Source organism: Carcharodon carcharias, chromosome 12, assembly GCF_017639515.1.
Source record: "Carcharodon carcharias isolate sCarCar2 chromosome 12, sCarCar2.pri, whole genome shotgun sequence".
Taxonomy (NCBI): Eukaryota; Metazoa; Chordata; class Chondrichthyes; order Lamniformes; family Lamnidae; genus Carcharodon; species Carcharodon carcharias.
The window spans coordinates 19357829-19383336 of record NC_054478.1 but is presented as its reverse complement, the minus strand read 5'-3'; the positions used below and the strand labels follow the sequence as shown (position 1 = coordinate 19383336).

The following is a 25508-nucleotide window of genomic DNA, read 5'->3' as shown; positions in this document are numbered from 1 at the left end:
CTCCAATTACCTCTGTCTGCACATACATGTGAAGAATGGCTGATTGAGTGAGATGACAAAGTATGACTGGTGCCTGGAAACCATATCCCATGGAAAACTGGAGAAGGGCAGAATGCTTTAACAAGTGAAAAGGAGGAAGCATTTTTATGCATATTTTATTCTCTATTACACTTATTTTCCTACAGGAATTCATGTGTTGAAAGAATTGAGTTATAGAAGGGTTCACCTGGGACTATCTGTTCATCCTGCACATATTGTGAGTAACCTCAAATATTGTCCTTTTGCTGTCTGCTGTCTGTAAAATTTTCTTTCTTTTTATCATTTATTTGGATGATAGTGAGCTTTGTATGATGCAAGTTGATGCTATGATTTAATTGTGCAGTAATTTTGACACAGGCCAAGTCACCTGAGGGGAAGTGGAGTGACAGGTAAACATCCTCCAAAGGGAGGAGAAAATAGTCACCATGGGCCAATTGACTAACTCTTGGCATTAGAAAATTTGGGATTTTAAAGGTTCAGGATCTTAACAATGTCTCTTCAAGCTGTAAGATGTGCATCTGTATACTCTATCACTGAATCCTCTCCTAGATTTCCTAACTTTAGACCAGGTATCTTAAAATCTGAGTCGTAAATCATGCAGGCAAGCTCCTACCAGTAAAACAGCCACTAGACGGTTCAGCCAGTTTATCTCTACTGAATATAATAGAAGGGACGATACCCCCTGATCTTCCCCTCTGCAATGCTGAACGTTTAGTGCTCAGCAAAGGACTTAGTTTCATACTCTTACGCCCTCATCTCAATGAATTTCGGGCTCGGCACGATGCTGAACTCTTCTTCCGCCACCTTCGTCTCCATGTTCACTTCTTTGGGCAGGAGTCCTCTCCCCATTCAACAGATCCTTTTACCCACCTCCAGTATTCTCCCTCCACCTGGACCCCTCCCTCTGGTTTCTTACCTTCTCTTGATCTTTTCATTGAGAACTGTTGGCATGACGTCTCAATTTCTCTGCTCCTGTCACCCAGTCTAACCTGTCACTCTCTGAACTTGCTGCACTCTGTTCTCTCAGGTCCAACCCTGACATTGGTCATCAAACCCGCTGACAAGGGTGGTACTGTTGTTATCTGGCGCACCGACCTCTAACTCGCGGAGGCTGAGCGTCAACTTGCAGACGCTTCCTCCTTCCTCCCCCTGGACCATGACCCCACCACTGAACATCAAGCCATTGTTTCCAGGACTGTTACTGAACTCATCTCCTCTGGAGATCTTCCTTCCACAGCTTCCAACCTGATAGTCTCCCAATCTTGGACGGCCCGCTTCTACCTCCTACCCAAAATCCACAAACAGGACTGTCCCGGCAGATCGATCGTGTCAGCCTGTTCCTGCCCCACGGAACTCATTTCTTGCTACCTTGACTCCATTCTCTCTTCCCTTGTCCAGTCCCTTCCCACCTACATCCGTGATTCCTCTGACAGCCTACATCATGTCAACAATTTTTAGTTCCCTGGCCCCAACCGTCTTCACCATGGGCGTCCAAGCCCTCTACACCTCCATCCCCCACTGGGATGGTCTGAGGGCTCTCCGCTTCTTCCTCGAACAGAGGCCCGAACAATCCCCATCCACCACTACTCTCCTCCGTCTGTCTGAACTTGTTCACACACTGAACAATTTCTCCTTAAACTCCTCTCACTTCCTCCAAATAAAAGGTGTGGCTATGGGTACCCGCATGGGCCCCAGCTATGCCAGTCTCTTTATGGGGTATGTGGAACATTCCTTGATCCAGCCCCCTCCCACAACTCTTTCTCCGGTTCATCGATGATTACTTCGGTGCTGCTTCATGCTCTCGTCTGGACCTGGAAAAATTTATTAATTTTGCTTCCAATTTCCACCCCTCCATCATTTTCACATGGTTCATCTCTGACCCTTCTCTTCCCTTCCTTGACCTCTCTGTCTCAATTTCTGGTGATAGACTGTCCATCAATATCCATTACAAGCCTACCAACTCCCACAGCCAGCTCGACTACAGCTCCTCACACCCCGCTTCCTGTAAGGACTCCATCCCATTCTCTCAGTTGCTTTGCCTCTTGCATCTGTTCTGATGATGCCACTTTCAAAAACAGTTCCTCTGACATGTCCTCCTTCTTCTTAACCGAGGTTTTCCACCCACGGTGGTTGACAGGGCCCTCAACCGTGTCCGGCCCATCTCCCGCCCATCCGCCCTCACACCTTCTCCCTCCCAGAAACATGATAGGGTCCCCCTTGTCCTCACTTATCACCCCACTAGCCTCTGCATTCAAAGGATCATCCTCCGCCTTTTCCGCCTACTCCTGCATGATGCCACCACCAAACACATCTTCCCTTCACCCCCCCCCCGACAGCATTCCACAGATATCGTTCCCTCCAGGACACCCTGGTCCATTCCTCCATCACCCCCTACACCTCAACCCCTTCCCATGGCATCTTCCCATGCAACCACAGAAGGTGTAACACCTGCCCCTTTACTTCCCCTCTCCTCACCGTCCAAGGACCCAAACACTCCTTTCAAGTGAAGCAGCATTTCACTTGCACTTCCCTCAATTTAGTCTACTGCATTCATTGCGCCCAATGCGGTTTCCTCTACATTGGAGAGACCAAACGCAGACTGGGTGACCGCTTTGCGGAACACCTTCAGTCTGTCCGCAAGCATGACCCAGACCTCCCTATTGCTTGCCATTTCAACACTCCACCCTGCTCTCATGCCCACATGTCCGTCCTTGGCCTGCTGCATTGTTCCAGTGAAGCTGAAAGCAAACTGGAGGAACAGCACCTCATCTTCTGACTAGGCACTTTATAGTCTTCTGGACTGAATATTGAGTTCAACAGTTTTAGAGCTTGAACTCTCTCCTCCATCCCTGCCCCCTTTCCGATTTCCCACCCCCCCACCCCTTTTTTTCCAATAATTTATATAGATTTTTCTTTTCCCACCTATTTCCATTATTTTTAAATGTATTTCCATCCATTGTTTTATCTCAACCTTTTAGCCTTTTTTGATTCCTTCACTGCACCCCACCCCCACTCGGGCTATCTGTACATTGCTCGTCCTGCTTTTTACCCTTAATTAGCACATTCCTCAGATAATATCACCACCTTCAACACCTCTTTGTCCTTTTGTCTATGACACCTTTTGGTTATCTCCACTTATCGCTGGCCCTCTATCCAGCTCTACCCCCCACCACCTTCAAAACCAGCTTATATTTCACCTCTTTTCTATTTTTACTTAGTTCTGTTGAAGGGTCATTCAGACTCGAAACGTTAACTATGACTCCTCTCCGCAGATGCTGCCAGACCTGCTGAGTTTTTCCAGGTATTTTTGTTTTTATAATAGAAGGGCTGTTCAGTATGAAATGCACAGTGAATGCTGGCAATGCTAAGCTATTGCCTTCTCAGACCTGTGCCTTTGGTGATATGGGTTTATTGGGTTATCTTGTCTGAAGGACAGATAATTGGCCTGCATACAGGTGTGCTTGACCAAGATAGCCTGGTATAGGTGTGAACCACTTTTATGTGAAGACTCTGCTACGTCCAACCGAAATTTGGGTACTTCAATAGTTTCACTTATGCCGACTTGCCATTCTTTGACTGAAAGCAGTTGCTTTTCATGACTTTTGACCTTTAGGAAATGAGCCTGAAAGGGAGGGTGAATCCTAATGTTTCCCCCGCAAGTATTTGTGATGAAAACCCTACAATAAACTCTGACAACATCGGTAACACAGCTTCTGAGAGAGAGCAAATGAGAGAGAAGATAGGTTAATGTTTTGCTTGTAACCATTAAACTGAACATTGAAAGTTTAACCCTACCTACCTTTCATTTCCAGAGGTTGATCATTCACGAGGCCTCTGGAACTTCCATTTTCATTCAAATTTCCAATGTTCAGTTTTCATTTCTGCCTCAATTGGCAAGTGCGGCATCATTTGCCACTAAAACCCAAGTTGATATTCATCATTTTTAATCTTGAAGTTAATGCCTCCCTTGTAAAGATGGGGCAGAGCAAAAGACTTGAAAAAAGCTTTTGGTGGCTTTTGTCACTCACAAGATTAAGGGGCAGTCTGATTAGGGTTTCAATCATTAACTCTTTCTGAGAGGGTGAAAATTTTTATGTCGAGAGTCAGTAGGGAGAATAGACTAGGGATCACAAAAACAATGGGGTAAGTTGTTGTATTCAAGAGGGCCATGTGGTGAAGGATAGAACTAGAGTCAACCTTTACATACTTTCATAAGAATTTTATTTACAGAGATGCACATTATAAACTCACACCTCCTAACTCAACAACCACAGTTTCAGTCTGTTCCTATTTTTTGGGCACAAGTTAATGCCACTACCTGCATACAATTAAATCAATGAATATACAGTTAACAAAAGTATTTTTTGCGAACACATTATAACATAGAAACACCCAAAAAAATGGCTTGACAGGTTAAATGCTGAGAGGTTGCTTCCCCTTGTGGGAGGGCTTAGGACCAGAGAGCCATAATCTCAGAGTAAGGGGGCGCCCATTTAAAAAAGAGATGAGGAATTTCTTCTCTGAGAGTAGCTAATCTGTGGAATTCTTTACTACAGAGGGCTGTAGAGGCTGGGTTGTTATGTCAAGGCTGCGAAAGACAGATTTTTAATCAGTAAGGAAATCAAGGATTATGGGGAAAAGGCAGGAAAGCGGAGTTGAGGATTATCAGATCAGCCATGATCTCATTGAATGGTGGAGCAGACTCAATGGGCCGAATGGCCTACTTCTGCTCCTATGTCTTATGGACAAGAAAGACTAACTGGTTTATCCAGACATGGTACTCTTTGCCCCTACCACCCATCCCTCCTCTGCAAGTCACGACATTTAATCAGAGATGCAAAAACAAGGGAAATTACTTTTTAATTTAGAGGTGATGGGGAAAACTTCTGGTTCTTATCAGTACAATCCCCAGAGATAATTGAACATGTTCCTAGAGTCTGTAGTAATAGATATCATTATACATGGCTAGTGCTCCACCTACTCTGTGTAATTAAAGATGTCTTCCACTGTCAGGAGCTTGTCTAGCTGATTTTTTTGAAGGGCTGCGGTGAATCTACACTTGCCACACGATCTGGCATTCTGTTCCAGAGGCTGATGACTGCCAAAAAGAAGTAAAGCGGAACCAAGCTTCGTAAATTGTGATAAAATAAGAATTCCTATAAGGCAGGAAGCAACAAAAGTCAACACATATTCTGGTGCATAGCAGCCTTTTATTTGCTGAATTTTACATGGGAGACCACAGTATTACATCTTAAAAAAAAATAAAAGAAAAATACCACCTTGAGTTCTGTTATGCAGTGAAGAATTATTTACAATATTTTGCAATATGATCACCAACCAGGTTGAGAAGTTCAAGTCTCATTAAAGTGAGATTTCTGCAGGTCACTTCTAAATATAAAGGGGAATTGCATTGAAGCAGAGTTTTCATAACCAGATGTATAGGAGGGAAAATGGGAGTTTAGAAATGGTTGCATTAAAATGGAACTTGCAATTGGACGAGTTGCAAATACATGAGTATGATTATACCTGCTGGCAACTTACTCAATTCTAGATGTCTTTGTAATTTGTATTAACGTCCCCTAGTCCTTCCCTCAAGTCTAGCTTAAATACCTATCCACCCGAACAAAACTAGTTCCTTCATTATTTTAAAGATCTGACCTGTATCACCTCGAGCTTTACCTTTCCTGGAGACCCTGCAGTGAAAACAGCCCCAGCTCATTGAGCTTATCTTGCTAACAACCCTAAGACTGCGTGTTTTTCAAGTAGCTCTTATGGACCTACTATAGGACCTCAATACCCCCAACAGGTAAAGGAACCAAAACCAGATGCAGCCATATCAAGGCCTTATAAAAATTAAGTATTATGTTTCTAGTTTTCTACTTAACAGTCGTAGTGATACATCCTACAACCCTGTTCACTTTCCCAAGGCTCCTTGATGCTTGTTGTGCACCTTTATTATTTCATATGTGTATCCCCTGCCCCCCTTTTCTGGAATATCCCACCAGAGGAAATATTTTTTTCTCTATCCATCCTATCTAATCTTTTGTCATCTTAGATACCTGGGTGCGATCAACCCTAAACCTATATACAAAGGAATACAAGGCACATTTATGCAACCTGGCTTCGTAAATTAATCCTGTCATTCTGGGGAATCTGCTCTGTATATCCTCCAAGGCCAATGTATCCTTTCAGAGTTGCAGTGCCCAGAACTGAATTCCAGGTGGGACCTGAACAAGGCTCTGTAAAACAGAAGCATCACTTACTGCCCTTATATTCCAGCTGCTTCCAGATAAAAGCTGATCTTCCATTAGCATTTCAGTTACCTTACTACTAGCTTGTAGTGATTTATGTACATGGGCGCTGTTATGATCCCACCTGATGTTATTATTGGACAAGTCAGATCCCAGAATGGAACCTGGCTTGATAGACCATAATTTTTTTTTCAACAGTGGAGGGTACTTACTGAAACAAATTTACAGGAGTCTGCTGTTGACTTTTTAATAAAAAGATAAAACATTCATTAAACATTCAAGAAACATTAATTATATTGCACTAGAGAATAAAAAGGTTGGAAAAATTTCAACACAGACACCAAGGCAAAAAACGATTCAAACTCAGGCTATCCCTTTTATCCCAGCAATACCCTTACAGACCCAACACTCCAGTGAAGAGGTACCGCTATTTCCAAATCAAGGCTAGAGTTGGGTCAGTTCCAGTGGACTTCAGAGCATTTCACTAGAAGTCCTTCCACAATTGGTACGTCCCTTGAGATATCCAGATAACTCACTCTAAATTCACTATTACTTTAACTTTAGAGTCATACACATGAGTTCCTTAAATGCATTTCCCCAGCAGTCTGGCATCATTTCCAGCTAGATGGAGTCTTAGACCTTTTCTGCCTTCACTCTCTGATGAACCCATACCAACTAAAGTAAAATCTGCCTGTGGTCCCCATGTGTCTCTGTGGGTCTCTCTCTGATCCCCTGTTGCTAGGAAACGGCACAGCTTTTTTTCTACTTTGTTTTAACTTACCTAAACTACTAATTCCTTGGCAACCCATCTCTTCACTTCAAGAGTCATAAAACCTCACTAAAAATGTATGTATACAAACAGAGCCTGGAGACCTCCCTGCTCCATCTCAAAAAAAACTATAAAATGCAACCAAACCCAGGTTTCTCCTTTTCTCAACACACGAATTTTAAAAAAGTACAAATTAAAGCTATATTTTGCCACTAACACCCACAAATACAAAATATAATACAAATATAACACTTAAAACTACATCTAGTTCCTAACCAAATCATTTTGTTCCTCCACGGTTCCTAGTTTCTCACCAGTAAGAGAACAATCTGATTTGTCTCTCTTGGATCCAAAATTCTTTCCTACTTGGAACTTAGTTCTTCATATTCGATTAATTTGCCTGTGTCCCTTTGTAAATTGCTGATTCTATCACTGTGTCTCTTAACTTAGTGCCAGTTGCAAACTTAGATATCCAACTCTCTACTCCTGCATCCAAATTATTGATCCATATAATGGTGAAAAGTACCTAAACTGTCTTATTTCCCTCAATAACAATTATTTTATTAGAAAGTTATCCCATCTATTTACAGTGGGGAGCACTACTCATCATATCCGGCTAATCAAATTACATTCCCATTATCTCTACTCACCACCTAACAAGTCACAAGATTATTTCCAATTTTGCACACTTTCATGTTTGGCAAAATTCCCTGCTGTATCGACTGCCCTCTTGAATCTGCAGTGGCTACAGACGATCCTCCTTGCTATAATTTCAGTTATTAATTATATTTGAGTTACCCCAGGTAATAATGAAAATTTCAATTTTTCCTCTTGCCAGTGGCACCCACCTGGACTTAATTTCACTCCAAGGCTGGACCTTAGCTTAATCGGAGAATGCAAGATAAATCCTTCCCAGACGTAAGAGCATCACACTGTGAATTGGAGGTAGGGAAAGTCAGCAGTTGCTAATGTTTGGAACCAAAGCTGATTTGTGCCTTGATACTTTAAAGTTTCAGTTAATATCTAATCCTTTTTTGAGCATATTTGGTGTAATAAAACAAACTTTGTCAGGTATGAGTCCTCTTCAATATTTTCATTTTGTTTTGCAGTAGTTCTCTAAGAGGAAAGGAATCTCATTAATGTAACTCTGTTAAAGACCTGTGGATGTTCTAAATTGCTTTACAAACTTTGTGAAGAATAGTCACTGTTGTTAAATAGGAAATGTGCAGCCAACTTGCACACAGCAAACTCCAAAAACAGCAATGGGACAAATGACCAGCTGATCTATTTTGGTGATATTGGTTGAGTAATTTTAATTGCTTCATTTCCACCAGTGCCTTTGGCTGCTCAGGCACTGAGCTCTGGAATTCTCTCCACAAATTTCTCTGTCCCTCAACCTCTCTCTCCTTTAAACCACACCTCTTTGTTCAAGAACTTAACCATCTGCACTAATGTTGCCTTATGTGACTTAGTATTAAATTTTGCTTTGACGCTCCTGGGACATTTTATTACCTTAAAGCCACTGTATAAGTACGAGTAATTGTTGATAAATAGTGGCTAGGACGCTCTGAGAATGCCCCTTCCTAGCAGGAACATCCTGGGTATTTTGCGTCCACATTAGAAGCTGGAAAGAGTCTTGTTGCATTGGAGTGTCAATCTAGATAAATCATGTTCAAAGCCTCTAGCAGGGAGGCTTGAGCCCACTGAACCTGGACCATGCAAGAATGTTACTACAGAACCAAGACTGATGGTGTAGCTATAGGGAGGGTTATGCTTTGATTTGTTTAAACCACATTACGTAAGGCCTTCATAGCCTTACTTGATATCCACTGATAAGTTTGCTGAAACCCAAAATGGAAATATGTTGCATAAGTAGGACACATATTGAAGGGTGGCTGCTTTGTAAGGATCATGGGTGTCATAGGTTCTTAGAGTATCCTCTGTCTAATAATTAAAGCTAAATGGGGGGGTGACGCAGAGGTGCAGAACTAAACCTGTTTAACAGGAGACCTGTTTTGTTTTATTCGCAGTCGAGAAATGATGCCAAAAAAGAAAATAACTGTGAATCAAGAACCTAATCTTACTCCACAGCAACCAGTGGAAATCCAGCAGTCACCCTGATGGCCAACAGACTACCAAAGCTGGCTCATGGAGTATTCCTTGTCATCCACCCAACACCTCTGGAAGTGATGCTTACAGCTGATTGACGATAGCTTGATCTCTCAGATTCATAAGTCTACCTCAGTTGAGGAAGAAGGCAGGGGAGGAGGGCAATGAACACTTGCCAAAAGCAGGTCTTGCTTCACTTTGTGTTTGACACAGACCCTCCTTGATTTAATTTCCTATGACACACCAGCTATTCACCACATTGTAAAACGTACACTGCATCTAAACGATTCTAAGCCTTATTGAACTGCCAAATTAAAATTTTACCAGCTTTCCGCCCAGCAGCCTTTGATGTTCAAGAATCTTCACAGAACAATCCTCAGGCTGCAAAATGCAGGATAACACCATTGCTGTCTCTCCATAGTTAACAATTTTTACAGTGTGGTGAATGGCTTTACAGTTGGCGTGGGAATATTTTATCTGCCAAACAAAATCACCCAGAAAGTGTCTGTACCCCACAAAGATATTTTAAACAGCACAGTGACCTGCAGGAACAGTTACGATGAGAAAAGTGGATATTCTCTTGTCCCTAATTTTGATTTATTAATTTTTAAAATTTATTGTTGAGACCTGGTGCACTCTTTCACTAAGTTATTTAGTCCATTCCTTACCTGCTGTACTGGGCTGTGAGAATGTTTACTGCACTCCGCTGACACAGTGAGTACCTCGTTAGGTTAAAGATTATCACTCTTTTATAATGAAGCCTTTGAGACCAAAAATGGAGTCTTATATTTAGGAATTGCCTTTGAAATCACTGTAACAAGATATTGCTGTAGGATATTATACGAGAGTTCAGTTCTCAAAAGAAAATATGTTAGCAATTTAGCAATTCTGTAATATTTCATCTTGGCTACCTTGATGTATTGGGTATCGGTGGGAATCAGTTTTTACAGACACTGCAAAGTCTTGCCTATCGGCAGAAGCAATAGATAATTCAAGCTCTTGTATGGATGAGAACTAATGCGTAATTACCCACTGGTAAGTATCCAGACCTGTTAGAGGCTTTGGTAGAGTCAAGACAAACAAGCCTTTAGATCAGAGTTTCAGTACTTCTGGTGAAGTCCTGATCCAGATCTGCACACTGTTGTGACATGCATACTGCTATTACTGAGAGGCTGATCTGCAGTGCCTGCGGTATGGAAAAGGCTGTGCTGTTAAAAGGATACTGGTGCAGGATTCCTCATCTTTCTACTGAAGATTTTGTGCATTCTGATGTGGATGTCAAACTTGATTGTTCATTTTGTGGAGATTAAGTTATTTCACTCTCCACCCCTTACCGCCAAGTTTCTATGCACTTTTCCCATGTGATTTTTGGACCTTTTCCAGGCTGAGGACCAGCCCCTCTTCTCCTCCCCACCTCTTGAGGAAGAGTCTCAGCTCTGCTCACCAACTTGGCACTTTGTTGTTGCAAACTCGTGGGCATACCCACACTGCTAAGCCACTCAGCTGTTTGGAGATGAGAAGGGCGGAATTAACATTGAAGCTGCACTGGCCAATCTTACAATGTGTCAAGCAGCCTTGTTGAATTTTAGCTATTTTCTTCCATTTGATTCAAAGCAACAAAGTGAGGTGGAAGCTTGAAGCTGAACTTCTGATATTTTTTCAAATCTACTTAGAAGTGCTTAAGTTTATTTGTCATTTCCCAATAATTTAGCGCTGTGCATGTGTGTTGAATTAAATATTGAATTGAAGCAGACAGAATTGGCATTTGATGAAGAAGTCTTGCACTGCTGCCAAGTTGCACATCAGAAGATTGCATGAATGGAAGAGGTCTTTAGCCTGTTGTTCAACTCCTGGATTGTTGGAAGCTTGCAAGTACAAGTACCTTGAATGAAAGTAGAAGAGGTGGCAGGAGGACAAATTGGTTGAACATCTTGAACTGAGCAATGAGTACGAACGAGCCTTATGGGGTAGAGTTACTGCCTTTTGCTTTCTGATGCAGGTTTTTGTGACTTTATAGATGACCAGTTGAGTGCTTCATGTCCATTTTAGTTTCTCCTGTCCTGCCTGTCATCCCATTCCCTCAAAAAAAAATCCAAACAGGTTATACAAGGGAAGCATTTTTGTACTCAGGCTTCCAAATTTATTGGAGCAAGAACTTGGAGTTTCTTATAAAAGAGCGTTGCTGGTTTTGCATACATCTTTAACCCTTTCCTGGCTAAAGCAGAGGTAGGATCATCCTCTACAGGAATTGAAGCTCTTGAGTGAGAAAGGGTTAACGTGTCTAGCTGATGCCGTTAACTGCCCAATGATCAGTGACCATACTGAGCACTCAAGGAGTTCTGGCACAGCTGTGCACTGGAGTTTCCTGTTGCACTAACCCTGTAACTGGTGGCCGTGTAGTGATTGCCACAAGGCTGCTCTCTCAATATTTAATTTCTCCGATGATGAAAATGCATGTACTTTTTTTTTTCCTTAAAAATCTGTCGAAAGATCACAACCACGAGCTCCTCGGCTAATTTCTACCCTAGTCTTTTGCTGTGCGATAGAAGTCAAAAAGCTTTTGATCATTTTTAAATTATCTTGTGTATTCACCAATTTTGACATGTTTACAAGTTTGCTGTGAATTAGGAATGAAAGTAACTCTGACCGCCTTGAAATGATAACTGAAAGGTGATAGCTGCCTTGTGGGATTTCCGATGCGCTTTGTTTTAATAATGATGAATCTATCGTTGCAAGAATAATTAGTGATTCTCACCACCTAATGTCTCCCTCTTTCCCCTTGAGGTAATGGACAAGATTGCATTTGTAGCAATAATTCAAATAAATAAATTGTTTTTAAGAATATTTGTGTGCATGTTAATTAAAGTCATAGATGTCTAAAGCAATAGTGAAATATTACATTGGCTTAAACCTAGCAATTCTAGTGATGTAACTTTGAACCCATACCCACTTATACATATATATGGCTGCTTTAAATTGTATGCAGCCTATATTTGCGGCTTGCCCAGTGTCCTGTCTACTGAAAAGGACTATGTAAGAAATTCAACAAGGGCCTGCGTATCACCTGATTTAACCCATTGGTAAGGAATTGTTTACAAGACTGGCAGGGCCTGTGAATTTTTGCAAGTATTTAGTCTTTGGTTTTTCCACCATGAGTTCTGTTTCTACTCGACTGCATGGCCTGCCCTCCAGCACAGGCAGAGAGCTCTGGCCCCAGGGGCCAGTGTTCTAGGAAAAGCGAAGGGAATAGATGCCTTTCTCAAATTGTGATACATATTTAATGAGAAGCAATTTTATAATCATTCAAAATCTGTTTTGTGATAAACAGATATTTTTTACTGCGAATTACTTACAGAACTATGTATATTCTGGCACTATGTTTACCTATTTCTGTAATGCCTCGGAGGGTCTGTTCAAGATCGGTTTCTAAAAATAATACAGAAACTGTTGAGGACTGCAGTTTGGGGCTGAGCAATAAATTGAGAATCCTAATAAAGATATCTTGCATTTAATGTTATACCTTGTCTATTGTCCATTCCTTTACTATTTTCAACACCCACTGATGCATTCTGTCCTGAAGCAAATGTCGATAAACCATGGGAGAGGCGAGTGAGTTAGCTTGGATTTTGGATGGAACTTGCAGAAGCACAAAATCCAAAAGCCTTGAATAAATTCAGAGATCAAACAATAGTGAAAGTGTGGAACAAGCAGGCCGAGAAAGAAACTTAATTACGAATTAATTGACAATACGAGAAAAAGGAACTGAATCAAGAGCCCTGTAGTTGAAATAAATACAGAAGATGCTGGAAAAACTCATCTATGGGGAGAGATGGTGCCTGCGAACACGACTCCTCTTCAGAGCTCTGAAGAGCCATGTTGACTCAAAACATTAAGGGCAGGAATTTCCCCCCGTCGAGGGCAAAGTTGAATTGCGGGCGCACGCAGGCATGCCTCCGATCGGCGAGCTAATTAAGTCCCGCCCAGTGTGAAGTCCACTCAGAAGCGCTGTGCGGGTGGGGGGGGTGTGGTGGATTCCCTAAACCCGAAAGTGCGCCCTTTTGCGCATGCGCCCGAAAGAGCCCACTCATCTCCCTGGGGCTAAGGGCTGCCTCGGGGAGATCAGCTGTTCTGTCTCAAGTATTAAAAATAAAGAGAATTAAAAAATCCTGACATGCCCTCTCATGTGACACTTTTTTTAAACTTTGATAAAAAATTTTTAAAAACCTACATGAAACCTCATCCCGCCCGTGAATGAGGTTTCATGCTTTTTATAGTTCTCGCCAGGGCTCCTGGCCTGCTCGCCAACCTTAAGGCTGGACAGCCTGGTCCATTAATTAGTTAAATGACTGTCAATGGCCTCAATTGGTACTCATCTTAAGTCAGTCTTCCCTGTTGATACTTCCCCATAACTGACGTAGGACTGATCAATAGTTACCTGGTTTCTCTCCCGTTTCCCTTTTTTAAATAATGGGAAATCTGCCATTCTCACCTGGTCTGGCCTACATGTGGACTCTAGATCTGCAGTAACATGGTTGACTCTTAAACAGCCTAACAAACCACTCAGTTGTATTAAAGTACTAAAAAGTCAATAAAAAAGGAATGGAACTGGACCTAGGCACTGGAAGTGGAAACTCAGCCCTGTCAACCGTTGTCCTGACTAACATCTGGGAGCTGGTGCCAAAATTGGGAGAGCTGTCTCACAGACTGGTCAAGCAACAGCCTGACATAGTTATACTCACGGAATCATATCTCACAGATAATGTCCCAGATACTATCATCACAGTGTCTGGGCATATCCTGTCCCACCAGCAGGACAGACCCAGCAGAAGTGGCGGCACAGTGGTATACAGTCAGGAGGGAGTTGCCCTAGGAGTCCTCAACATCGAGTCTGGTACCCATGAAGTCTCATGACATCAGAAACATGGGTAAGGAAACCACCTGCTGATTACTATGTACTGCCCTCCCTCAGCTGGTGAATTAGTGCTCCTCCATGTTGAACACCACTTGGAGGAAGTACTGAGGGTGGCAAGGGCACAGAATGTAGTCTGGATGGGGGACTTCAATCTCCATCACCGAGAGTGGCTCAGTAGCGCCACTACTGACTGAGCTGGCCAGGTTCTAAAGGACGCAACTGCTAGAATGGGTTTACCAACAAGAGGGAAAAGCATACTTGACCTCATCATCACCAACATGCCTGCTGCTGATGCATCTGTCCATGACAGTATCGGTAGGAGTGACCACCGCATAGCCCTTGTGGAGGCGAAGTCCAGTCTTCACATTGAGGATACCCTCCATTGTGTTGTGTGGCACTACCACTGCTAAATGGGGTAGATTTCAAACCAATCTAGCAACTCAAGACTAGGTATCTTTGAGGTAATGTGGGCTATCAGCAGCAACAGAAGTGTACTCAACCACAATCTGTAACCTCTTGGCCCGGCATGGCTCTACCATTACCACAAAGCCAGTGGATCAATACTGGTTCAATGAAGAGTGCAGGAGGGCATGCCAGGAGCAGCACCAAGCATACTTAAAAATGAGGTGTCAACCTGGTGAAGCTATAACACAGGACTACTTGCGTGCTAAACAGCATAAGCTGCAAGCGATAGACAGAGCTAAGCGATCCCACAACCAAAGGATCAGATCTAAGCTCTGCAGTCCTGCCACATCCAGTTGTGAATGGTTTTGGACAATTAAAACAACTTACTGGAGGAGGAGGCTCCATAAATATCCCCATCCTCAATGATGCAGGAGCCCAGTACATCAGTGCAAAAGATAAGGCTGAAGTATTTGCAACAATCTTCAGCCAGAAGTGCTGAATGGATGAACCATCTTGGCCTCCTCCGGAGGTCCCCATCATCACCGATGCCAGTCTTCAATTCAATTCACTCCACTTGATATCAAGAAACAGCTGAAGGCACTTGAGAGCGCAAAGGGTATGGGCCCTGACAAAAGTCCAGCAATATTACCGAAGACTTGTTCTTCAGACCTTGCCGCACCCCTAGTCAAGCTCTTCCAGTACTAGCATCTACCCGGCTATATCCTGTGCACGAAAAGCAGGACAAATCCAACTCGGCCAAACGAATTTTAAAAAATCTTAAGACTTCTTATTCTTAAAATGTGTTCCCTAGTTCTCCCACAAGAAGAAACATTTTCTGCCCTTTCAAGATCCCTCAAGATCTTTATATGTTTCAGTAAGATCACCTCTCATTCTTCTAAACTCTAGTGGGTATGGGCCCAACCTGTGATGTTTATTCATTAGATAAGTCTTTCATCCCAGGAATGAGCCAAGTGAACCTTCTCTGAAGGGCTTCTAATGCAATTATATTTTTTTTTCCAAACAAGGAGACCAAAACTGTGCACAGTATTCCAGGTGTGATCTCACCAAGGCCCTGTACAGCTGTAGTAAAACTTCCCTACTTTTATATTCCATCCCCCTTGCAGTGAATGACTAATTCCATTTGCCTTCCTAATCACTTGCTGTATCTGAATGCTCACTTTTTGTGATTCCTGTAGCTCAGAGTTCTGCAATCTCTCTCTATTTAAATAATATACTGCTTTTCTATTCTTCCTGCCAAAATGGACAAGCTCACATTTTCCCACATCTGCCAAATTTTTGCCCACTCGCTTAACCTGTCTAAATCCCTTTGCAAACTGTCTACCTCCTCTTGACAACTTACTTTCCTGCCTACCGTTGTGTCTTCGGCAAATTTAATAACCATACATTCGGTCCCTTTGTCCGAGCCATTGATGTTGATTGTAAATAGTTGAGGCCCCAGCACTGATCCTTGTTGCACTCCATTCGTTACAGCTTGCCAACCCGGAAACAGCCCATTCATTCCCACTCTCTGCTTTCTGTGAGCTAACTAATGCCCATTGGAACAGGCAAGCAGGCTCTTGTTTTATTACTTCATCCAAAGAATCGCAACTCTCAACAATACAGAACCTTGTCAGTCCTGTTCTGGAATGCCAGACTGGATCGTGTGGAAGTGAAGTGAAGAAAATCATTCTAATGAAAGATTTATTCTCAATAATATAAGCATTTGTAATGTGTCATTTAAAAGTGTCTGCTACAAACCAAATTAAGAGGTTTGTTATTATTCTGCCTGCTGTAACATGTAATAGTAGCATTGCAATCATCAAGATGAATTGCAAGGTCCAAGTTGTTATATATAGTTTGGAGGTGACAGGTGGTGGTGAGGGGAGAGACTCTGCTAAATATAGCAGTACTGGCCTGGTAGGCATGCAGCACATGTTGGCTTATGGTGACTGGGTGTACTTCATATCATCTCATCTACATGAGTTGTACAAGCTCAGCATACTACAGTCATTGTGCATTGATTCAGATTCATATATCCTCAGCCCAGTTTGCTTTGGGCATTATAGATCAAGACTATCCTCTAAATCTCCTGCAAGAACATCTTATATTGCCATGGCAATGGCAACTCACATTTACAAAGTGCGTTTAATGGAGTAAAAACATCCTGATGTGCTTCATAGGAGTATTAACAACAACAACTTATATAGCTTCCTTAACATCATAGAATCTCAGAATTGTTATGGTGTTGGACAAGGCCATTCGGCCCATCGTGTCTGCGCGGCTCTCTGTGCATTTTAACTTAGTGCCAATCTCCTGCCTATTCCCTGTAACCCTGGACGTTGTTTCTGTTCAAACAATCATTTAATGCCCTCTTGAATGTCTCAATTGAACATCCCTCCACTGCACTTCCAGGCAGTGCATTCCAAACCCCAACTATTCGCTGTGTGAAAAAGTTTATTCTCAACTCACATTTGCTTCTTATGGCAAACACTTTAGAACCGTGCCCCCTGGTTCTCGATCCATTTATGAGTGGGAACAGTTTCTCCCTATCTACTCTGTTCAGGCCCCTCATGATTTTGAAATTTGCTATCAAGTCTCCTCTTAGCCTTCTCCCTCTCCAAGGAAAACAGACCCAACTTCTCCAATCTTTCCTCATCACTGAAGTAAAAACTCAGCAGGTCTGACAGCATCTGTGGTTAGAGAAACAGAGTTAACGTTTTGAGTCTGTAAGACTCTTCTTCAGAGCACAATCCCCAGCACGTTACCCTGGGTCTCGGGATCACCAGCCCAGTGACAATAGCGCTACGCCGCCACCTGGAAACTGACAGCACTTCACAGGAGCATTGTAAACCAAAAGGAGGTATTAGGTTAGATGACTCAGAGCTTGGTTTTAAGAAATATCTTAAGGGAGGAGAGCGAGGTCGAAATGTGTAGGGAGGGAATTCTAGAGTGGGCCTAGACCACCATTGGCATGGCCACCAACGGTGGAGCAATTGTAATTGAGATTGCACAAGAGGCCAGGATCAGAGGAGCACACATATCACTAAAACAGATTATTTGGTCATTGCTGTTTTGGGAGTTTGCAGTGTGCAAATTGACTGCCGTGTTTCCTACATTATAGCAGTGACTACACTTTGAAGATTACTTCATTGGCTGTAAAGTGCTTTAAGGTTTATGGTGGTTATGAAGGACGCTATTGTTAAAAAAATATTTTTTCTTTTCAAATATGGAAGGACACTATTATCTGGTTACTTTGAAGCTGACCTGGATTTTTAAAAAAAAGTCATAAGTTCACCCTTGGACTGGGAGCAAGCATGCCTTTTCCAAAACCATCACCTGACCAGCATGGTACCTGAGGGGAAAAGAATTGTTTGCTTGTTTGCACCCCAATTATTTTAATGGATGGGGAAAAAAAAACTGGTTTAAAGGCAAAGGTTGGTGACTTATTGGAAATAAGCTTTAAATTTTGGACTTGATTTTTTTGAATTCAGCTGGAACTGAACTGAGAAAGTGAAAATCTGCCCAGCTTGCACTCTTGTTGCCTTACCTGAAACCAGGTGATTGTCAGTGTTCAGCTAAGAATCATCGTCTCAGTGGAATGTGTCTGCCTTTGGACACCTGAGGCTGAGACAAGAAGGATTGATCTGGCTATATTCTCCTCTACACTGAAGTTCCATTGGTGAGAACCTCCAGACATCCACTGGGACAAGTGGCCCATCTTCACACGAGGGAGATCCAGGTCGACAGTGTCAAAAACGCTGCAAATGTTATCCTTTATTTTATAAGGTCTATCCTTCAAAGCCCATCTCTGCAGAGACCCTATCGGTTTGACCTTTGTGTCTGTGTGTGCTGGGGAATTTTAAAAGGGATAGATAGTTATACTTTCAGATTACAATTGTATGTTAACCAGCTCCTGCAACTTGTTTTTTAAAAAATAGTTTTATTTTTTTAATAAATCAATCATTCTGAGTTTATTGAAAAAAGATTGGTTAAAGTCTCTTTTATTCTGGTTCTAACAGTAGCAAAGGAAGATAATTGACCAGTTTGGTGAGCAAATTAAACCTTTAAACTAATAGTGCAACCTGCGGGGTCATGGGGCTAGATAAACTGCACACCCCTCCCATCCCAGCTGTAATACTATATAACTGCAAGTCTTTCTTTCTTTGACCAGTAGGAAGGAATTTAATAAAGTATCACAAACAGTGATGTCTAACTTTTGTCACTTTTGGCTACTCCTTTAAAATGAGGAGGTACGGGGAGAATTTGGCTAATCCTTATGACGTTAGAGGTAGCACAAGCCCATTGGCCTGTGTTAAAATTAGGATGACTCGGTGTAATCCATGTGAATCGGTCTTCTCAAATTTCAGTGGTGTTTCCTATTTTCAGTAGGGTTGGGGAGTGCTTGCAGCTCTCCCATGAGATTGGGGCAATTTCCAGCCGCCGGCTGTGGCCTTTCATGTTCAATTTGATCCATGCTTTTCATTTTGGCACTTTCCTCAACATTTTAATGTGACTGTGATGCATTGCACCCTATAAAGATACTGCAATCCCATGACTCACTGTCCTGACCAATTCACCATGTAGATCTCATACTTCTTCTACCAATATGCAATAGCTTCTGCTTAACCACCAATAACCTAGCTGCCATTCTTCAGCTCATCGCTTTGAATGATCATCGCATAGAACTGCACAGGAGGAGGCCATTCAGCCCAACGAGTCCATCCTAGCTCTTTCGAAGAGCAATCCAGTCAGTCCCACTCACCCACACTTTCACCATGTCCCTGAAAATATTTTCTCCCTTGAATCCAATTCCCTTCTGAATGCTTCTATAGAATCAGTTTCCACCGCCCTATCAGGCAGCGCATTCCACATCCAATTTTGTTGCATGAGAAAGCTTTTCCCTCTTGTCACCCCGGTTCTTCGGATAGAGGTAACTTTGCAATTTTGAAAGGAACAAGATTCTCTTCTCCTTTGCCTTATCTTACCATCCTGGTAGGCAGCTTTACTGCCTCACTTTAACCACAATGAAGAAATGTTCCAGGTGGAGGCCAGTGCCCCAGGTATCCAGTGACTCCAACGTGAAAGTGCAGCTAACTGGAAGGTGGGTAAGGACAGGATTGATGCCAGCAATGGTTGATGCCTCCTCGCTTAAATACCCTGAGTCATTTTCTGGCTACGTTCCTCTGAAGTGGTTGCCAGGAGGGGTGCTCATGCTTATGCTCTGAGTGCCTCATTTCCAGCCTGTACGTCACTCCTGGGTACCTGTTATTCTATCTATAAGCAACCTGGACCCTTCAATTAAATTCCAGTCTGTAGCGCAATTTGGGTACCCGTTATTCTATAAAGAAATCATTCAAACCCCTCGATTAGATTCCAGTCTGTAATGCAATTTGGGTACCCATTATTCTATAAAGAAACCATTCAAACCCCTCAATTAAATTCCAGTCTGTAGCGCAATTTGGGTATCCATTATTCTATAAAGAAACCATTCAAACCCCTCAATTAAATTCCAGTCTGTAGCGCAATTTGGGTATCCGTTATTCTATAACTAAACCACTCAAACCCCTGTTTAGATTCCAGTCTGTAACTCGCTCCTGTGGTATCTGATATTCTATATATAACTCATCCAAACCCCTCGATTAGATTCTAGTCTGTAACTCACTCCCCAGTGCTATTATTCAATATATAAATCACCCAGAACCCTTCAAATAGATTCCAGTCTGTAACTCACTCCCGTGTGTCTTTTATTCTATATATAAATCATCCGAACCCCTTAATTAAATTCTAGTCCATAACTCATGCCCAGGTATCTTTTATTCTATTTAACACTGCCCCCAGCCACCCGAACCCCTCGATTAGATTCCAGACTGTAACTTACTCCTGGGTTATTCTATACATAAACCATTTGAACTTAACCCCTCAATTGGATTCCAGCCTGTAAGTCACTCCAAGGTATCTATTATTTTGTATCTATTATTTTATATATAAACCCCCTGAATCCTTCGATTAGATGTTAGCCTGTAACTCGCTTTAGTGTACTGTGATGATCCGTGTGTGAGGAAAAACTCATATTTTCTGTTGTGTGATGATATCCTTTTAAGAGCAAAATGGGTTGGGGTATATTTTGAAAGAGGGTTAATTGGTTTTCTGATTATGGCCTCATTAGGTTCCAAGAAACGGTGACCTGGGTTGCCCTGAGGATGAACAGCTAATAAGCATAGGATAAATAAAAAGATAATTGCAATGGGTGAGGTCAGCCTGTTTTTCTTATGGTTGGCAGGTCAGAACACTGGGAATTTGTGCAAAGAGAAAACAAGCAAGGCTCCCTCTGAATGGAACAGTTTTCTGTTTTTCCAGTCTTTAAACAAATCCTGGTGCTGAAACAAGTCTCGCTTCAGAGGTTAGAGCAGAGAATGTCTTACTGTGTGTGTTATACAGTTGGAAAGGACAGAACACTGAAGACAGGAAGGATGAGGGACTGTGGATTGGACAATACCCATTGTTGCTGTTGAAGTGGTGCCAGAGCCCACCAGGCTGTCTAAAGGTTTCAGAGAAGGGAGTTGCTAGGGATTCTGTTGCATCAGGACTGTTGTGACATGAGTGAGAGAGGGTTTGTAGGTATGCACCTTGTTGGTGGTAAATGTGTCCGGGGCTTTGTGTAGAATACAACTGCTGAGGAATATGACTCAAGGGCCAAAACAATTGGATGTGAAGCGAGAAATCCTACAAAATGGAGGCCATGTTGCAAAGACTGTAAGATTGCATGTGACACCACATTTGTGTGGGAAGTAATGCAAGTGTCATAGAGTCATATAGTCATTGAGGTCTACAGCACAGAAAGAGGCTCTTCAGCCTATCGAATCTGCACCAGTCAAATAAGTACCTAACTATTCTAATCTTATTTTCCAGCACTAGGCCCATAGCCTTGTATGCCATGGCATTGCAAGTGCACATCCAAGTACTACTTAAATGTTATGAGGGTTTCTGCCTCTACCACCCTTTCAGGCAGTGGGTTCCAGATTCCCACCACCCTCTGGGTGAAAAAATTCTTCCTCACATCCCCTCTAAACCTCCCGCCCCTTTACCTTAAATCTATGACTCCTGGGGAAAGGCATGGCCCAGGGAAAAAGGGAGCGGGAGTACACGAACTATCGCCTTCAGCCCTCCACCTCTTCCAAAACAAAAATCTTCATTTGGCCACAAGGAGGATGTGGTGGGAATCTCACTCTTGCAGCACCGCGGCTCAATGACACTGTCTGGGCTCTTGGCATGTGGTGATGGGGGTGAAAGACAGAAAGAGAGGGGTCAGTAGCCTCAGCAAAAATGAGTGAGGGAGGGGAGGGAAGTATCTACTGCAGTGATGCTGATCACAGTTCATTCAATTCAACATGAACACAGCAATTTAAACTTCACCTTAGCCCGGGTTTTCTTGCTAACAAGGCTTTTAGCATCTGAAGGCACTTGTTCACCACGCATATGATTCTTCTTTAATGATGCCATTAATGTATTAAATATGAATTTGTAGACTCTCTCAATGCCAGAATGGTAAAGTTCAATAGATTGACTCAGATTAAAAGTCATCACCTTTGTTTATGTGGCGTACAGCCCTCAGACTATCAGACTCCAGCCGTTCTAACAGTCCAGCCTCTGCAAAAACAAACGTTCACAGAATTCAAAATGACCTTTCCGACACCTCTGCATGCTCCTCAGTTCGCTCCTGCTCAAGGATGATAAGTTTCCATGCCACCTCTTCATATTTGCGACTATATAAGGCACATCGTTGTTGTATCAACTACATAAAATGAAATTTAACTTTTTATTCCAAATATCCGTCATATGTTAATTAATGTCTTAATAATGTATCTATTATTTATGTATCTATTATTCTACAAATTAACCATCTGAACCCCTCGATTTGATTCCAGCCTGTAACTCACTCTGCCATGTGATTTGAGCCTGATCCTTCAGTGACTGAGCAGTGTAGAGCAAAGGGCTTAGTGAAGCTCTGGTATGTTTTTTTAAGCCACAGGCCACTCTGTCCCAGTAAGGAGAACTCCCAAAACAAGTCTGCCAAACAAGTGTGACAGATTTAGGCAGTGAAGCAAGCTGTTTGCATTCCAAATCAGGAATGGAAGTGTGATAGTCTATGGAGACACACTTGGTCTGAAGTTTAAACTCTATCTCTACAAGAAAGACAGGGGCAGAATGCAAGAAGCTAGTGAGGAGCCAATAGAGAAGGTACTGGTAATGTACAATGGAGGGTCAGTGCGAGCAGTGTCTTGTGTTTTTGCCCTCATTTGTACTGCAATTAACTATCTGTGCAACACTTTTTGTTCTTCTCCCTTGCTTGCTCTCACTGCCTTTTCCTCTTGGTGCAGCCTTCTGACTCATTCCTGACTTTGATTTACACCCGTAACTATTCCTTTTCAATCTCTCTTCCTCATTCAGTTTTCTTATCTACACACCTTTTCCTCACTCTATATGTCACTCTCCGCAACACACTTCCACTCCCCTTTTCTTGCTCTCTCTCTCTCTCTCTCTCTCTCACTCTCTCTCTCTCTCTTTCTCAGGCTCCCTGGAGTAGGACTGTGAGTAGCTTTCCCCCAAGACGCAGATCAAATCTAAAAGCTTGTTTCGAAGCCAGTTATAAACATGGTTTTCCAGACCTGTGCTTGCACAAAGGGAAGTAGCACAATTGGGCCAGTGGGTATAGCAAACAGTCAGGGGTAAACTGAACAGTTCCAGCCTGCACTTTATATGGAACTCATATGATGTGTTACCGCAATAAAAATTCTTCCATCTGCTTCTCTACACATTGACGGTGGCTGAGAAATTTTCCACAATACTTTTTCTCCCATCCCCACTCCCTTCCCTCCACCCCGTAAACACGCACATGCTCAGTCTTAATTCTTCCTGATCCCCAGAAGGCAGGCCGAACAAATCAGTGTGTGTCCAGTTTTATTCTTTTCACCTTTATCCTGATCTGACCATTTGACAGCATCGCCTCTCCTGCTTTGGTCTCTTCACCAGCTTTTTCTGTGCTTTCCCTCTTATTCTCACATCTTCCTCTCCTGTTTGTACCCGCACCTTGTTCATTTTCTGTCTCCTCTTTGTCTACATATATTATTCCCCATTGTCCTCTCTCTGTTCCACAGCTCTGGATCGATAGAGCTCTCTCTCTGACCCCCCACATTTCTCATTCTTATTCTCTTTTCTGACTGCAAATTGTTTTGTTTTCTCCCCAAGATCTTCTTCTCCCTTCCTCTCTCACACACCCCCCAATTCTGTACTCTCTTTCCACTTCTCATTTTCCCTGACCCTGTCTTTCTTTCTTTCACTTGCTCTATCTCCCTCGTTCACTCTGCCTCGTACCATGCTCTATGATGGACTGTCCAATTTTAAAAGTTCCAGATCTTTCTACGCTGTACGCTGTTACTTTGCAGTTCTCAGAGACTATACTACGAAATCTAAAGTCTCCATTCATGTTACTTGTGAACCAGAGTAATAAATAAGGGATCATTATATTTCTATAATGCCTTTGGTCACTGATGCTTATCATCAATATCTTTCCATTTAGAGTGTGGTGTTGCTGTGTTTTATTGGCTAACTCTAATAGCAAATTTGACCAAACTTCATAATGTTCACATGGGTGCCTGTTGAGCTTTTAAACAGGTCATAGATATTGGTGACCTAGATGATTGACAACCTTTGTAGGGAACAGGACCAATGCCATAATTACAAGGAGGTGTAGGGATGGGCTATTTATTGTCCATCCCTAATTGCCCCTTGAGAAGGTGGTGATGAGCCACCTCCTTGAACTGCTGAAGTCCATGTGGTGTAGGTACACCCACAGTGCTGTTAGGGACAGAGTCCTAGGATTTGACCCAGTGACAGTGGAGGAATGATGAAGTATTTGCAAGTCAGGATGGCGTGTGGCCTGGAGGGGAACTTGCTGGTGTTGGCGTTCCCATGTGTCTGCTGCCCTAGTTCGTTTAGATGTTGGAGGTCACAGGTTTTGATGGTACTGTCAAAGGAGCCTTGGTGAGTTGCTGCAGTGCATCTTACTGTGCACACTTCAACCATTGTGCATCGGTAGTGGAGGGGAGTAAATGTTTAGGGGAAGTATTGAGAGGTTTGGATTGGCACACTGCATGGAAAGATGATACAGAGTGGGTCCAACACATGCTGTGTTTGTGTGTCTGCGTGTGAGTGCATGCATGTGTGTTTATTCCGTTATCATTGTTGTGGTCTTAGTCATGGATCTGGGTTTACAGATTAGGCTGGAGGCTAGACTGTTGGTAAAGTTTGCCCTTTATTGAACATGATACCATGTACAGTATAGACTCAACATGAGGCTCTACATAGAACTGTCTCTCTCCATGCTCTGTTTTTTAACATTTTATTTATTCTTTCATAGCTAGGCCAGCATTTGTTGCCCATACCTAATTGCCCTTGAACTGAATGACTTGCTAGGCCATTTTAAAGGGCAGTTAAGAGTCAATCACATTGCTGTGGGTCTGGAGTCACATGTAGGCCTGGCTAGACCAGACTAGGTAAGATTTCCTTCCCTAGAGGCATTATTGAACCAGATGGGTCTTTACAACAACCAATGATAGTTTCATGGTCACCATTACAGAGGCTAGCTTTCAATTCTGGATTTCATTAATTCAAATTCAAATTTCATAAGCTGCCGCAGGCCCACATGTCCCCAGAGCATTAACCTGGCCCTCTGGATTACTAGTCCAGTGACATTACCACTATACCATCATCTCCCAATGTTACGTGACCTTATGTCACAGATGTAGACCATATATTTACATATCTAACATTAACCCTATATACTACATCTCCCCCAAGTCTCTGACTCTGATAAATACTATTTACGTTATCCTACATATCCCTCAACAATTTCTCGAGATATTCATTTGCAAATTTTGGCCATTGTCTGAAATGGCAAGACCTGGAATGCCATGTGTGGCAAAAATTTATTTTAGTGATTTAATGATTGCTTCTGAGGTTGGAC

The 25508-nt window shown here is 42.5% G+C and overlaps 1 protein-coding gene across 5 annotated transcripts in view; it reads left to right on the top strand.

Annotated features, from left to right (window-relative positions):
- The window catches only part of ttll4 (tubulin tyrosine ligase-like family, member 4), an 85901-nt gene extending 73216 nt beyond the window's left edge, over positions 1-12685 (top strand). For 4 of the 5 annotated variants that reach the window (XM_041201430.1, XM_041201431.1, XM_041201432.1 and 1 more), the window contains exons 17-19: positions 186-256; positions 7898-8004; positions 9090-12685. In XM_041201430.1, coding sequence (XP_041057364.1) covers positions 186-256; positions 7898-7981 — 155 coding nt within the window. In that variant the 3' untranslated portion in view covers positions 7982-8004; positions 9090-12685. Of the gene's footprint in view, positions 1-185; positions 257-7897; positions 8005-9089 lie in introns of those variants that run through there. The other variant, XR_005944610.1, reaches the window with a different exon arrangement.
- Positions 12686-25508: the final 12823 nt, after the last annotated feature.